The 15608-nt window shown below is 29.8% G+C and overlaps 1 protein-coding gene across 1 annotated transcript in view; it reads left to right on the forward strand.

Moving 5' to 3' along the window:
• LOC142318447 (peroxidase-like) overlaps positions 1-15200 on the forward strand; it is a 162913-nt gene extending 147713 nt beyond the window's left edge. The window contains exons 12-18 of the mRNA XM_075355032.1: positions 25-157; positions 2022-2149; positions 4855-4964; positions 6191-6283; positions 8385-8554; positions 11090-11198; positions 14746-15200. Coding sequence (XP_075211147.1) covers positions 25-157; positions 2022-2149; positions 4855-4964; positions 6191-6283; positions 8385-8554; positions 11090-11198; positions 14746-14890 — 888 coding nt within the window. The 3' untranslated portion in view covers positions 14891-15200. The remainder of the gene's footprint in view (positions 1-24; positions 158-2021; positions 2150-4854; positions 4965-6190; positions 6284-8384; positions 8555-11089; positions 11199-14745) is intronic.
• Positions 15201-15608: the final 408 nt, after the last annotated feature.

A 15608-nucleotide genomic window follows, 5' to 3' on the forward strand; every position in this document is an offset into this window, starting at 1 on the left:
AAATAATTTATTTTTTTTTTACAGGGATACTGGGATGGTTATGACTCAGAAGTAAATCCTAATATAATAGATGCTTTCTCTGCAGCTGCATTCCGTTTCGGCCATTCTCTACTTCCAACTGCAGTAGAACGATGGAGTAAAGCACACAAATTCATTGGTAATTTAAAGTAACTCTTATATTATGTTACTGCACAAATAATTCTTTTGTAGGTAGTTTCAGAATATTTTACTTTGATTTACTGTACATACAATAAGTTTGTTAAACTATTTCATTCTATCATTGTTTATTACTTTTAAATAGAAGAATATTACCAACATTTATTTTAAAACTATCTTTTGTAACTTTGTTAATTTTTTCCCAATTTAGATGATCCATCTTGTGAAAAACAAGAATATGTGTATAGCTTATTTTATCTAGATAATTTAAAAATTAATTCATAAAGTTCAGCATTTTAACATGGTGTGCAAATTAATCCAAACATAGATGTATTTAATAAAAAGCAGCTTTATTTAGATTAAAATCATACCCGTACAATCTGTGAATATCTATAATTAATATGTCCCTTTATACTTAATCACTTCACAAACAAGATTTGATATCGATTCAACAAGTCTACAATACTTTTTTTTAATTTCTTTATCATGAAACCATACAGATATTGTTTAATAAGGTCAATTTTTGTGGTTCATTCATTTTTGATAGTTGTTTTTTGATTATTGTCCAAAGATTTTCAATTGGGTTCAAGTGTGGGAAGTTGCTAGCCATAGGGGGGCACTTTAATTCTCATTCTTCAAAGACTTTTTCTTTTTTTTTTGGCAGTATGACATGGTGCCAAATCTTGCTGGAGCTTGTTGAAATCTTGTTGCCTTGTTGGAATTTGTTTTGAAGTTTGTCACAATCCTTTCCTTCAGAATCTTGATATATCCATGACTTTTCAATACACCATTTACGGGAAGTAATGAACAAGGGTTTTTAAATGTAAAACAATCCCAAAACATCTTTTTCTGGGGATATTTAACTGATTGTTGGATGTGAGCCAATGATGTATTTTCATTTGATGCTTTTCTATCATACAGAACCCTTTCCCCTTGAACATAAAAATGTGACTCTTCAGAAAACATAACATCTTTCCAATCGTCCTTGGTCCAATTAACATATGCTTTGGCCCAAAAAAGCCCTTTTTTGCACGTTGCTGATGATAAAAGCTGTTTTTTAGCTGGCCAGCAATCTATCTGTTCAGCTGCAAGATACTGGCATCTAACAGTTATCATGTGAAAATCTGTTCCACTGGCAGTTAATTCTCGATTTAAATCTGCAGTAGATAATTTTGTATTGTTTACTTTTTCTCCCAAATAACCAATCCTCAGTTGTTTTTCTTTTATGGCCACATTTGTCTTTCCTTTGAAGTGAAAAGGAACCAGTTTCTTTAAATTGTTTTAAAATAGCTTTCACTGTATAGTCCAACACCACACTCAGAAGCTATTTGTCATTGTGTCAATTGGTATGCTTAGAAAGAGAAACAATTTTTGAACGCTTTCTTGAAGTTGTTATGTCTATTACTATATATTCAAGACACACAGAACAAAAAATATAAAAAATATGATTTTGTAAGAAAAAATGAAATAAACTTTCACAAAACTTTCATATTTATAATATGAAAATTGCTGAATAACCAAAGAACAACCTCACATTACGCAGATAACTTAAAGAATGGGTGAGGTAGTGTAGTCATAACATAGAAATAAATAAAAAATTCCCTGTGTTTGGATTTATTTGCATGCCATAGTACATAGCCAGTTAACCAAATTCTAGATGCTTAAAAAAGAAGAAGAAAAACAGGAATTTTTCAGCGTGTTGACAGAAGTTTGTTACACATTACATAACAATAATACTCCATTTTTTCACTTTTAGTATTTACACAAAAATTATGTAATGATGTGTAGAGTTTCTCCCTAAGTTAAATAACAGATAGTAAACTATGTAAAAACATAATTTATTTTAAATTTGTTTACTTTTACAGCTTCAAAACGCCTTTCTGATTTAATTCGACGGCCTTATGATTTATACCGTGCTGGAGTAATGGATGAGTATTTAATGGGCCTAATGAATCAAGTTGCTCAAGCTATGGATGATTCTATTACACAAGAGGTGAAATTAAATATATCATATTTTTAAGGAAACTGTGCTTAACTTTTAACAATAATTTTTAGAAAAATCTGTAGAGTTCCATATATCTTCCCCATGGATTTCTCAGACCTAGTGATGGAGTGATAACACTTCATCTAGAACTTTTGTGATTCAAATATGTGTATAGTTTAGTTTAGTAACAATTATATTGTAGCGAATTATATTGTTATGAAATAATAGGGTAAATCTTATTGCATGTCATGACAGTATGAGTATAATGCGAAGAGCTACATTTTCTTGAAAAAAAACAGCTGTAGTTTTCCATTGCTTTCAGCTGCACAGTACTCAGAAGATTGAGTAATGTTGACATGGCCATTTAAGTCCTCCTGACCTATGTCCTTAATGACTAATGAAAGAGCTGCTGCCCTCTTTCAGGAATCATTCCTTAGTCTGGCTCTCAACAGATACCTCTCCGATATGGTTGCAGCTTTGAGCTGCAAGCAAGTCAAGTAAATATCTCAAGCAAGATATTTACTTGTTGATGGTGCCCCTCACCTTCAGCAAGGTCTCATGATTCATAGAGGGAGATGTAAACAATAGCAGACCTAATTAACAACAATACAAAATAGAAATATGTCAATTAGCAAAACCATAATGTGGATAATTAAAGAAAAGAGGGAAATTTAGAATTGATGTAGGGAAATTATTTTGCAATTTCCAGTCTTACATATTTGGGAAAATAAACATGTTCTTCCAAATCAAATCTACTTGACCCAAAATGAGTGCGTTTCCTCCACAAAAAAGCCCCATATTTCAAGGCTAAGATGGTTTAAACAGATGTTGTATAAAAGTTGAATAGATTTTTTTGGAAGTCCTTATTGGCCTCTTGACTTAAATGTGGTGGAACAGTTTTAGTCAGTTCTCAATGAAGAATTTAAAACTTGACTGACGGCAAAAGAAGGCTTCATTATTCATATATATTTTTTTGGTATATGAACAGGTGTTGAAAAATATGGAATTTGATACTTATAACCTATTGAAAACTTGTCCAAATAAAATGTTGGTAATATACCAGATAAATTCTGGTCTCATGTGATACTAATATTGATGTAAAAATATGTAGATAACAAATTTTAACTGTTGAAAATTTTGTTTCTGTAAGCACCTGCAACTTGCTAAGGTCCCACACTAATACCACCATATCTTACAAAGTGCACGTAAAATACAGCATAGGTAGGTGTTAAAACATCTCAGGAATGGTCAACCTGAAACTGTACAAAACAACACTTCATTTATAATCATACATATCATACTCATTCATCCTCCAAAGTAACGGGGTTCCGGAGGCTAAACAGAAAAAGAGAGACAGTATTAAAATAGTGATAAATCTACGAATAATTTACATTAACACACTTTTACAATAACAAAAATTTTTCTTTAATTTCAGACTTCAGATTTCAAAGTAAATCTCACATTCTAGTTATCTAAATATGAATTTTTAAATTCATTCTTGTTGAAACCAAAATTAAACACTTAATCATTATTTTTACCCCACACTTTGAAACACTGGTTTTTTAATTCTATTGTTTTTCATTTTAAAATACCTTTTGAAAAGAATCAAAGAGAAGTTTGAAATTTTAATTTTTTTGGTAATTTTATACATAAACAATGAATATTACTCAAAAAAGTGAATAAAAATCTTTCATTTTTCAGAAAGTAAGATTGATATTAAAAACAGGGAAACAATTAAACAAATACCAAGAGCCATCTTACATCTTGTTTAAATCTTAGCATATAGGAACTTAAATCATAACAGAGATTTCAATTATATCACTGTTGCAAGAAGAATATGATTCTTTTTTATGTTTGTTAATTTTTTTTTTTCATTGAATGCTACTCTTTTCAAATGTGGGAAAACTAAGCTACATTTTTATTTTTCATTTTTCTGTAAAATATCTTTACTTAAAAATAAATGAACATGTTTAAAATTTGACTTAAGTATTCATTAATGTGTAAGTTACATTTATAGCTCGATCACCATTACTTAATTTTGGGCTAATTGGTAAACTGAAGAATAAAATATTCCTAACATAAATTTTGTTTTTGGCTGCTTTTGTAACAGAAGATTTTTTTCACTAATTGTATTATGAAATTACTGATCCCAGAACAGAATGCAGTATTATGAACTCCATAAACTACTTAGATGAATAGTTGGAAAAAGATTTTTTTTCTATCTGAAGAATTAATATTTATTAGAAATATACTTGTATACATACCATATCAAAAATATAAAATAAAATAATCTGTTTAAACTATTGATTTTTTCAATATTATTAATTAAATTATTTGTATTCTTATTATTCATCTTAGAAACTAGAATTAAAAAGTGATCCTGTACAGTATGTCCAGGTTGTTTTTGATATAAAAACTGATTTAGCATGAAGAGAAGAAATGAATAACTAACAGACTTTATATTACTTCTTTTAAAATAGGTCCTAAAATGATATAACATATATAACTTACTGTCCATACCTAAGTGCCATACATTGAGCATATCTAGGTTTGCCCCATAGTATGAGGCATACCTAAGTTTGCCTCATACAGGCAATTGCCAGTAATGGCAATTACCTAGGCTTAGTGATATACTAGATCACTGATATTAAAAACTATAATATTTGCTTATATGTTTACTGTATCATCATTATTAAATAAAAATTTGTTTGTAGGTAACAAATCACTTGTTGAAAAAACCAGGTAATAGATTTGGTTTGGATTTGGTTGCATTTAATATGCAAAGAGGTAGAGAGTTTGGAGTTCCAGGTTATATGGAGTTCAGGTAATATTTAAATTTATTTACTTATAACAAATTGTTTAATAAAAAGATTAAAGAATGCTTTTCAAACCTAAATATGGAGTTTGCATTCAAAAATAACAACTGTTTATGGATTAATCACTTTATAATTCATTCTTAATGGTAATATTTTTTTGTCCAATGAATATTTTTCAAATTAGAAAATTATCTCCATAATTGCTCATGATTTGAACCCAAAATAACAAACAAGAAAGTAGGGAGTAGACAGTAAAAAGAATTAATGGTGAGAACAACATGTTACGTACATTGAATATCGATACAAAATCAATTCAAATTTTACTAAACAACACCATTACCTTTGAAAGTATAGTTCATTTGCATCTGAACAGATGACAGGTACATTGCTCAAAGTAAGTAATGACAAATTCTTTGTCTACAGTAATAAAATTTAGTCATGTATCTTGTGCATATATTTAAACCATAGTCGCAGATATCATTAAAAATTATTGTCCCAAATATATTTAGTCATACAAAGAGATAATGTGTCATATTAATTTCATCCCTGACATTTAAATAACAACTTTTCAACAGTTGTTATATAACATAACTAAAAAATTCTAATTAATGATTAAAAATATTATATTTATGATTTACTTGTGATAATGAAAAGCCACTACAAATTAAGGCAATTAACAATACAAATTTTGTGTCTGCGTTTACTACTGAAAGCTAATACATAAATTATAAGGCAGCACCGTATTGTTGCTATAGGAATGTTTACAAAATAAGAATTGCTGATTGGCTTGTAGTTAGAATTTATTATTTACTAATCCTTGTAATCAAATATCAGAGTTGACATAAGATACTCTCAGCTGCACTCCCTGGTGTATTTTTAGAATAATTTGCTTTTATTTGACAGTCAACATTACTTTTCTTCTAACAATAAAAATAATAATTTGAGTAATCAATAAATCCTTGAGCAGTGAATAATTTCATTACTTTCTACCTGAAAACCTACCTGAAAACTATTATTTTCACTTTCTTATGAATTTTCAATAAAGTCCCTATTTTATCAGACACTGAATAAAGATTTTAAAATTTTTATATGACAAGATTTTTTGACAAGAATTTTCAGGATTTTTTTATAAGTGACAAAAATAACCAATATGAATTTTTCATGAATCAGCCAATAAACTTTTATAATTTTAAATTTATAAACAATAAAAAAATGTTTTTTTCTTGTATTACAGAAAATTTTGTGGTTTACCAGTGACTGATTCATTTGAAGAATTATTTGGTACTATGCCAAATACTACTGTTTTCAGATACATGTCTATATTTAGGTATGGTATAAACAACTAATGAACACAAGTAAAGTTGACTTTTTTTTAAATTCTTTAGTTGTAATATTATTTTTAGATTGAGAGTGGTTTTACATTTGTTTCAAATTAGTAAGGTAAAAAAGAGAATTGCTTTTTAGCAATTGAATAATTGGTTTAAACAGCATGCAACTTTAATGCTGTTATTTCAGTGCTATTATTACATATACTGGATCATATACTGATTCTACTGATATTACATATACTGATTACAGTGTTTAATTATAAGAAAATATTTGTTTTCATTGAATTCCATTTACTGCACAATTCAAATTCAAGAGACAAATTTATATCAATAATAATAATAATAATAATAATAATAATTTTTATTTATATTTTTTATCTTATTTTATAATTGTGCAACAGAACAGTTACAAAACCTTTGTATGCCACACAATATCACATAAAGTCACAAAATAACACCCACATATAAATTAAAAATACAATATTCAAAACACAATAATAACAATTATGCAGTCAAATACAAAAAATAATTAGAACTTTAAAAACGGTAGCTACGGAGTGATAATAAAAACACATAGATGAAAACACCCAAAAACAAAAAGACAACACTACTAATACATTCCAAATAAAACAAGTTATAAGCAATAATCCTTAAAAAAACAACAATAATTTTAAAATCATGAAAGTGAGCATCACACCAAGGACAATGTTCCATCGCCACGTAACCCTCTCAAATTTTTCACGAAGGTTGCCTCATCTTCCCAAAAGCTTAGCTTATCCTGGAACTCCACTGCAACACTGGTACACCGCTCAATCGGAGACACGGTGGAACCAACCGGCGTCACAAATTGCCTAAAAGACCTCACTGACCTGGCCTGGTTCCGCAAGACAACATGATAACGCGTCGGAAGTCTGTTGTGCAGAGCTTTATAAAAGAAAACCAAGTCAAAGTACGTTCTTCTATCAGATAACCTGGAAAGGCCTAATTGCCTCAACATATCCTCTCTATCAGCACCAACAAAACAATCTCCAAACTAATAATAATAATAAATAATAATAATTAATAATAATAATAATAATAATAATACATTTAAGTACAAGGTGATTTATTCATTTAGTGTAAATTAATAAAATAACGAACTAGCTGAAAATTGAAGTATATGAAATTTCTTTTTCATGAGATTGTTTAAACCAAATAAACATTTCATTAATAATAATAATAATAATAATAATAATAATAATAATAATAATAATAATAATAATAAACTCCATTTTGATTCAACAACAGTTTTATATCATACATTAATACTCTCAAACATACATGTTTGAACCTTCCAATATGAAAACTGGACTTACAGCAGCATTTGTATTAACTGATTATTCTAATTAGCCTCACCTCTTCCTCCTACAAGTTTCTCTCCCAACAGATGCCCTTCCCTTTCAATAAAAGACCTATGTGAAATTACGTAATCTGAAATTAATACAGTTCAGTCTTGAATGTACTTAATGAGGATTGGAAATAAACATTAAAAACGTATATTTTTACATCAAGAATTTAACCCAGAACCTCTCTACCTAGAGAATAAAATATTATTCTCTATTAATTGACTAGCCAACTACTCATAATCACTTTTTTTTTGCAGGTTAAACTTCAGAAAAATTAGAAGATTTGTACATAAAGTTACATTATGAAATAATTAAGTAATATTATTTGTCCCAACAATATTTTTAATTAGTTTGTTTTGTTTTACTTTTTGTTTAAATTTTGTCATAGTTCTTTGAACACAAGTTCATTTATCTCATTACAATTGAAGGCATATCGCTCTAAATGTACTTTAGATTTTCTATGTAAATTTACATTAACTATGAATGATTGAGATTATATATGTAAGAATTATATAACAAACTTCTTTCAGTAAAAAAAAAATGTTTAATATCAGTTTGCTTTATAATGTCATCAAGATACTAATCTTTGATTGTACTGAGTTAGAAAGTTTATTAAATATGATAAAATTTCAGCTTAAATAATGTTTAACCAACTAACATTATTAAAATTCCAAAATAATAATAATTTCATACTTCGTGTTTTATTGTTATACAGCCACCCTGCAGATATAGATTTGTGGTCAGGTGGTGTTTCTGAACGTCCTCTTCCAAGCAGCATGCTAGGACCTACTTTTGGATGTATTATTGCCACTCAGATGAGTTATGCAAGGAGAGGAGATAGGTTCTGGTATGAACTGCCAAATCAGCCATCATCATTTACACCAGGTAATTTTTATGCCTTTACTGAGGTGTTATTTACTATTCAAAATTATTTAATGATACCTAAATATAATGGTTTTTATCATTAATATTAATTATGTAAAAGTGGATTTACTCTAACATAACACATTTTTAAAGAAAACTATTATATATAAGATATACAACTTTTTTATCATTTTTAACAGAACAGATCATAAAAAAATAGAAAAATATCTCATTCAGAAGTCATAGTTTATGCATTTGAATACGGCAAAAAATAATAGATACTACTTTACAAACAGTAAATTTGAAGTTATGGTTAATCGGGTAGTATTTTCATAAATCATCATTAAATATCCAAAACATAAAATTAATCTATTTAATAGATGAGCAAGTATCTGGATTATTACATCTACAGAGAAAGAACACTGAAGACAGCACAAATCAATATATTTAAGAAAACAGAAGCCATGAATAACTTAATACTCAAATACATTTATCCTGTGAGTGATAGGCATTATTATTAGACCCTATTCTGGTATTACCAGTCTACTATTAGTGTCAGTCTGGAGCACTGATAAATATAAATCTGAAGAATTATGAAGAATATTTTTTTACAATTCAAATAAACAAAACAAATATGTCACTTCGTAGATATCAATTTAATGTAAATTAATAAGAATTATATTTGCATAAATAGTAGTATAATACATTAATATACAAAATATTACTTGACAAAGTTTAGAAAGCTCACTTGATATGCAGGGTGGATTGGATTGGTGGATCAACAATTAGCTTCTTGTTACCTACAGTGTTCTGCCATAGTATATTGTCTTCTGCACTGTAGTACTACCAGTGCAACTCTAATTTAGATATACTAGATAGAACTGCTGGGCATCTACATGTTTAGCCTTTCTAAACTTTGATGAGTAAATACAACTAGAAAAATTTTTGTATATAAAGTGTAAAAATAATGCTTATTTGATGAAAATTACAGTCAATGAATTTAGACCGAAAATGATCACAGCAAATTCTGTCAAATATTTGATTACCAAACAAAATACTTTTTTCTTTATTTTTCTCTCTCTTGAAGATAGAAGAACCCTCCCCAAATTTTAGAAAACACAGAAAAGTTCAATTCTATACTATGAAAAATTTCAATACTTTCATGTGTTGTAATAATACTCTGATGCAGCGGTTTTCAAACTTTTTTTTCATGTACCACTGATATGAATTACAGATCAGTATCATAAAACTGGACTAAAGTATTAAATATGAATTATACCATTTGGTAACTTTTTTTAATTTATTTTAAAGTTTCAACAAAACATTAGTTTACTTTGCTAAAAATGTTACATTATACATTTGCTTACATTACCAACTACAATATTCTTGAAGTCTAAAAATTCAGTGAGAAGGATGGTGCTGCATGTATGAAACAAGTGAAGAGATATCTGGTGCTTTTGAACTTATTTTTAAGTGCAAATTTTGGTCAAGGTTTAATTTATTATGAAATTGATTTTTTACTGTTATCAGAACAGAAAATCCAGTTTCACAAAAACATTTGGTAGAAAATGGAATTAAAAATAACAATGCGTTTCTGGACAGTGATAGCTATTCATTTTTAACCTTTATCCAGCCAACATTCAAATAACCCTAATTTAGTAAATGTTATTTTCAAACCTCTATCGTAAGATAGTTCTTCAAGTTCTGTTTTGTTGTTAGTTATGGTTTCAAGAATTATATCCAGGATGAAAGAGTTTTGTATCTTTAGGAATTCAGAATGGGCTTCTTTAAAATATTCTTCAAAAGTTTCAGCAAGCTTTAGGCAATGGCGTTTTATACTATTGATGAGATCATCTTTCATTTCAATTTTATGTACTGTAACAAAATATTGCAAATTTGAAAAGGCTGGTTTTCAAATTCGCAGGTTTTCATTCAAATTCATCATTTGACATTTTTTTTATGAATGTCTTATTTTGTCATTTACTGAAAATTGATTTGTTGTTTCACCTTGCAAACTTACATTTAACTTAGTGAGGCAAATGAAAATTTGTGTAAATAGCCTATTGTTGTGATCAATAGCTCGTCTGTCAATCGATAATCCAGTTAAAAACTGATATCCATTATGAACACCTGTACCTCTGGATATAGCTCAAATAGCCTTCTTAATATTTTTTCTTTAAAAGCCATCTCACCTCTGTATGTATCAGTAATTAAATGTGGTCACTGTCCATTTCAGAAGACAATAAAAATATTTTATAATTGGTAAACTTTATTGAAAAATAATTCAGTTTGAAACTGTATCAATATTGTGTTTATGCTTCATTTAAATCATATATACTTATATATATAAAGAATTTTCAACTCATTACTGAAGGGAAAATAACCACAAAGCTGAAACATTTTAACTAACCTATTCATTTCATGATGATATTTTATAATCTTTAAGTTGTTATAAAACAATTTTTACATTTATTTATTTAGCTGTTTTTTAATATTTAAAAAATATAGTTCATATTTTAAAAAACTAAGAGAATTACTTAAAATAATTTTTTCCAGAACAATTGCAAGAAATCAGAAAAATAAAGTTTTCAAGAGTTATGTGTGACAACACTGATTTGATTGACACAATACAGATATATCCCATGGTATTACCTGATCATGAAATGTAAGTAAATTTAAAATATTTTATTATTATATTTCACTTAAATACATTGTGGTTTTCATCAAACTTAAATCTGTAAATACATATAAATAATATCACAGAAACTGAAATAACTATGGCATACTCTAAGACCATTTATAACTATTTATGTAGCTGGAATTAATGAAATAAAAAGCAAAATCTTTTCAATTTCAGTCATCAAAAGAAAGAAAAATACAAAATGGATAATTTTAAAAACCAGCAGAAAGACGAAATTAAAAGAAAAAAACACTTAAAAAGAAATAAAGAAAAGTCAGGCATTTTTTATTCCTGTTTTTAGGATAAATAGGTAAATTAATTATTCCCTTCCACATATATGGTCTTTATAATTCATACACATTCAGAAATGTTGACATTAGTCTTATTTCACTTGTCATAGTACAATTTAATTTTTGTTAAAAGTTGATCTTTAATTATCAAATTACTAAAAAAAAACTTGCATCTATTAATTATTATTTATATTGCTTAGATATTGTTTTTAAGTGACCGTATGTTATGAAATATAATGGAATTACTAAAACAAAAAAAAGCTAAGTAGTTTCTTTCATTTAAATTAGTAAATATATAATAATAATAATTTTCTTTTAGGGTAGGGAAGTAGAAATGCATTTACGCACGAAGTGCCTGGCTTCCACTGGTATTCTTATCAAACCACCATCAGTAGACTAATGGCTAAAACCACCTGCCTTTCTATGAGGGCTTGACCCAGAACAATTTTATTCATTAATTCAGGCTGAGCCCTCCTATCCTAGCATGAAAAGGCTGCTACCTAGTTTTCACCTGGCTCAGGACTATCCAGGTCGCCTTTCTTGGTCCTGAGAATGCCCCAACGATTCGGGCCACACTCTCCCAGCTGCTCATATTACAAAGCATCACTGCATCCACATTGTGGGGGCCCATTACTCTGAAATCCACCTCTACTATTCCTTGATCTGCCACCCACCAAGCACATTTGAAAAGGTGTGTTTGCAGCATCCCGTACACCTGGGCAATAGAGGCAGTCGGTGGATAGTACTTTTCTATGGCATGGAGGTTAGCACGGAAGTACCCTGACCCATTAAAAACTGGGTCATATAGTATTTCACCTCTCCACTTCTCTTCATTAGAACCACTATCTCCATCTTGCTGAGGGCTAAAGACAATCTGTGGTCTTCCAACCAGACGCTGACCACCCCTAAGCATCGCTCTGCTGAGCCTCATTTGGGCGCGCTTTATGTCACGGTATGCAACAAGTAGCTTAACGTCATCAGTGTACCTAACCATGACCGACTCTTCCGGTATCTCCAGGCTCAGCAAGCCATCATAGATGACATTCCAAAGGTCGGGGTCGAAAATCGACTTCTGCGCCGCCCACGACGTGATCGTAGTCCTACGCCAGCCTGCGACAGTCTCATAGATGAGACCGGGGTTCCTCAGGTATGCATCCACCATTCTGAGGAGTTATTGATGCATGTGGAACAAATGCTCCAGGGCTCGAAGCATATAACTCTATTGTGCAGAGTTGAACAGGTTTTTCACATCCAATGTAATGAAAAAGACCACATGGCGCTAAAAATGATTGTAGTCCTCTGCTCGCCGCATTGCCTCAACAACCTCTTGGACTGCATCTAGGGTCGACAACCCTGCCAGAAAACAGTACTGGTTGGGCGACAGGCCACCTCTCTGATTCATCACCGCAACCAGTCTCTCCCTTAAGAGATTCTCCAATAACTTCCCAGCTGTTTCAAGCATACACATGCTTACCATGCTTGCAATGGGCGGTAGAGGAGGGTGATTCCAGGTCTCCTTTGCCCTTGGGGATCAGCACATGACGTGCGTTCTTCCATCTGGCGCTGAAGGCCCCAGCCTCCAGACAAGTATTTTACATGTCTAGAAGGAGGCAGGACCTGCAGTGCCGCACCAGCTTGAGAACCTCTCTCAACATACCGTCGGGACCAGGGGATTTTCTGACCTTCAGTGACCGTGGAACTCCCTCCAGCCCCTCTATCGAGATGAGCGAGAGTCATCTAAGTCACCGAAGTCCCGCTCGGCACAAACAGAGTAGGGTGGGACAACAATTTCGCTTTAGCATCGTCTAGTGGTGCTGGTGACTGCGAGAACCACAGTCGCCAGGTCACCATCTTGTAACCCAGCTCCCAAGGGTCATCATCAGTTCTCGTCTTGCTCATATTGATGGCCCAACAGAGCCGGTTTTCTTCACCGCCTTTTGCTCAGCCTACCTGGCGTTCATGTCAGTGCAATTCCTTGCATGTTGTGCAGCAGCAATCAGCCACAGATGGATCTACCACAAGGTAGTGATGTTCCCAGAGGCTACCACCACTGAGGATACCTTTTCTGTGAATCTCTTTTCATAGATAATAATAACAATAATATCTTTACTTCAATTATAAAACAAAATAATACAACTTAATCATAATACAAAGTAATAAATAATAATTAATGAACTCATATAAATTCAGTATAAACACCAATATGCAATTCTAATTCAAACCATAACCATAATACAAATATAAAAGTGAAAACAATGAAAATTATATATAATACTTGTGATCATAGACAGTCCAAAGAGCATTAAAACAAGTAATCTTAATAAAATATTTAAAAAAATATTCCATCATAACTAACAATTTTTTTTTAATAATTAAATTCTTTCAAAATTTAAAAAATTATCTAGATTTTACCACTTAAATATCCTTTTATCTTATTAAAATCTAAACTTTTTTTATTAAAATACTGTTAGGGCAGGAAAAACAGCAACAAAATTAAATACATCCTCTTCTTCATTCTTATTACATAAAGAGCATATATGTTAGATGAACCGACTGTTATATTAATAACTATTCAAATACATTGGCTTCATTCTTTCCTTAAATAATGCACTTAACACTAATGTGATTTTTTATTATCATTATAAATGTGTGTATTGAATTTGATGTTTAGTTTCTTACATAAATTACAATTATCATGCCTCATCAATTTATTTTTGTGACCTTTCACGAGTTTATTTTTTACAGAATTAATCATTTTATTTGAATCAAAAGAATTTTGCCTGAAACTAGATAAAGACGCATACAATCTACTTCTAACTCAACTTTTTCATTCCTAGTATAAAAAAACCTCTCTCTCATATTTTCCTTAAAACAATCTTTGAATATCAGTGAAATGACAAGATATCTTTGACTATATTTTAAATCTAGATGAAATGTAAATACAAAGATTGGCAACTATTTAGTCTTGATATATAAACTACAATCATGAGAACTCTTTTGTAGAGAAAATATATTTTTATAATTTTCAATCTACGTACTTGTGTACCATAAATAGCAATTAATCTACAAACCAATTTACAATTTAGAAAAAAGCTGTACCTGTCATTAAGGAAATAAATAATCATTAAGTTATATAACCACAATGTACTCAATTTTACAATAGACAGTATTACAGTGTTGCATAAAAATACAACATGCAATAGAAGAAAATTTACTGATTAATTTATTTTTTTTAAATTTAGAAATCCTCGAGTACCGTGTCGTAGTGGAGTAATTCCAAGAATTGATTTAACTAAATGGGCAGAATATCCAACACATGCACAAGGACATGCAACACCATCTTTTGTGAGTAATCTTGGAACCTACGACACATTTCTTAAAAAGTGATCTGCTGTATATATGAAGCAGAATTTTTAAATTCAACTACAGTAGTCCTCAGCAGTACAATCAGTTATAAAACACAAATAAATATTCAAAAACTAAACCCACTGTGTACATTAATTTAAAATTTAAACAACACAGATATTAAAACAGGAAGTGAGAGTGCACGTCTATTTTATGACATTTTGCATCCTATTAAAATATTTATATTTATGTTTTTTTTGTGTTTTTTTTTTTTTATTAAATATTTATGAAAACATTGCTTCCAGTTTCGTAAGGCTTTACTAAAAAAAAGGAAAAGAAAACAGTTTTGATATAATTAAACTGAAGCTGTTCTTAATTCAAAACGACTGAAAAAATTTGTGCTATAAAACTCATTTCTTAAATTAGAATAACTAAATATTTTCATATAATACAAAAATAAAACTTCCCAGTGTGTGTGTGTATGTGTGTGTGTGTGTGTGTGTGTGTGTGTGTGTGTGTGTGTGTGTGTGTGTGTGTGTGTGTGTGTGTGCATGGAACATTTTTGCATTAATTCATTTCATTATTTATGACACTTTTAGATAATAAAAATAATCATATTTCTTTTTAGTTTCATTTTTGCCATATTAATTATCAAACTATCAAAAAACAAAATAACAAAAACTGAATATTGTTGCTGAGATTTACTGTAGTTTATTTTAAAAATTCAAAAAATAAATAGACTTTAATTTATAACTTTGTG

Source organism: Lycorma delicatula, chromosome 1 (assembly GCF_047948215.1).
Source record: "Lycorma delicatula isolate Av1 chromosome 1, ASM4794821v1, whole genome shotgun sequence".
NCBI lineage: Eukaryota > Metazoa > Arthropoda > Insecta > Hemiptera > Fulgoridae > Lycorma > Lycorma delicatula.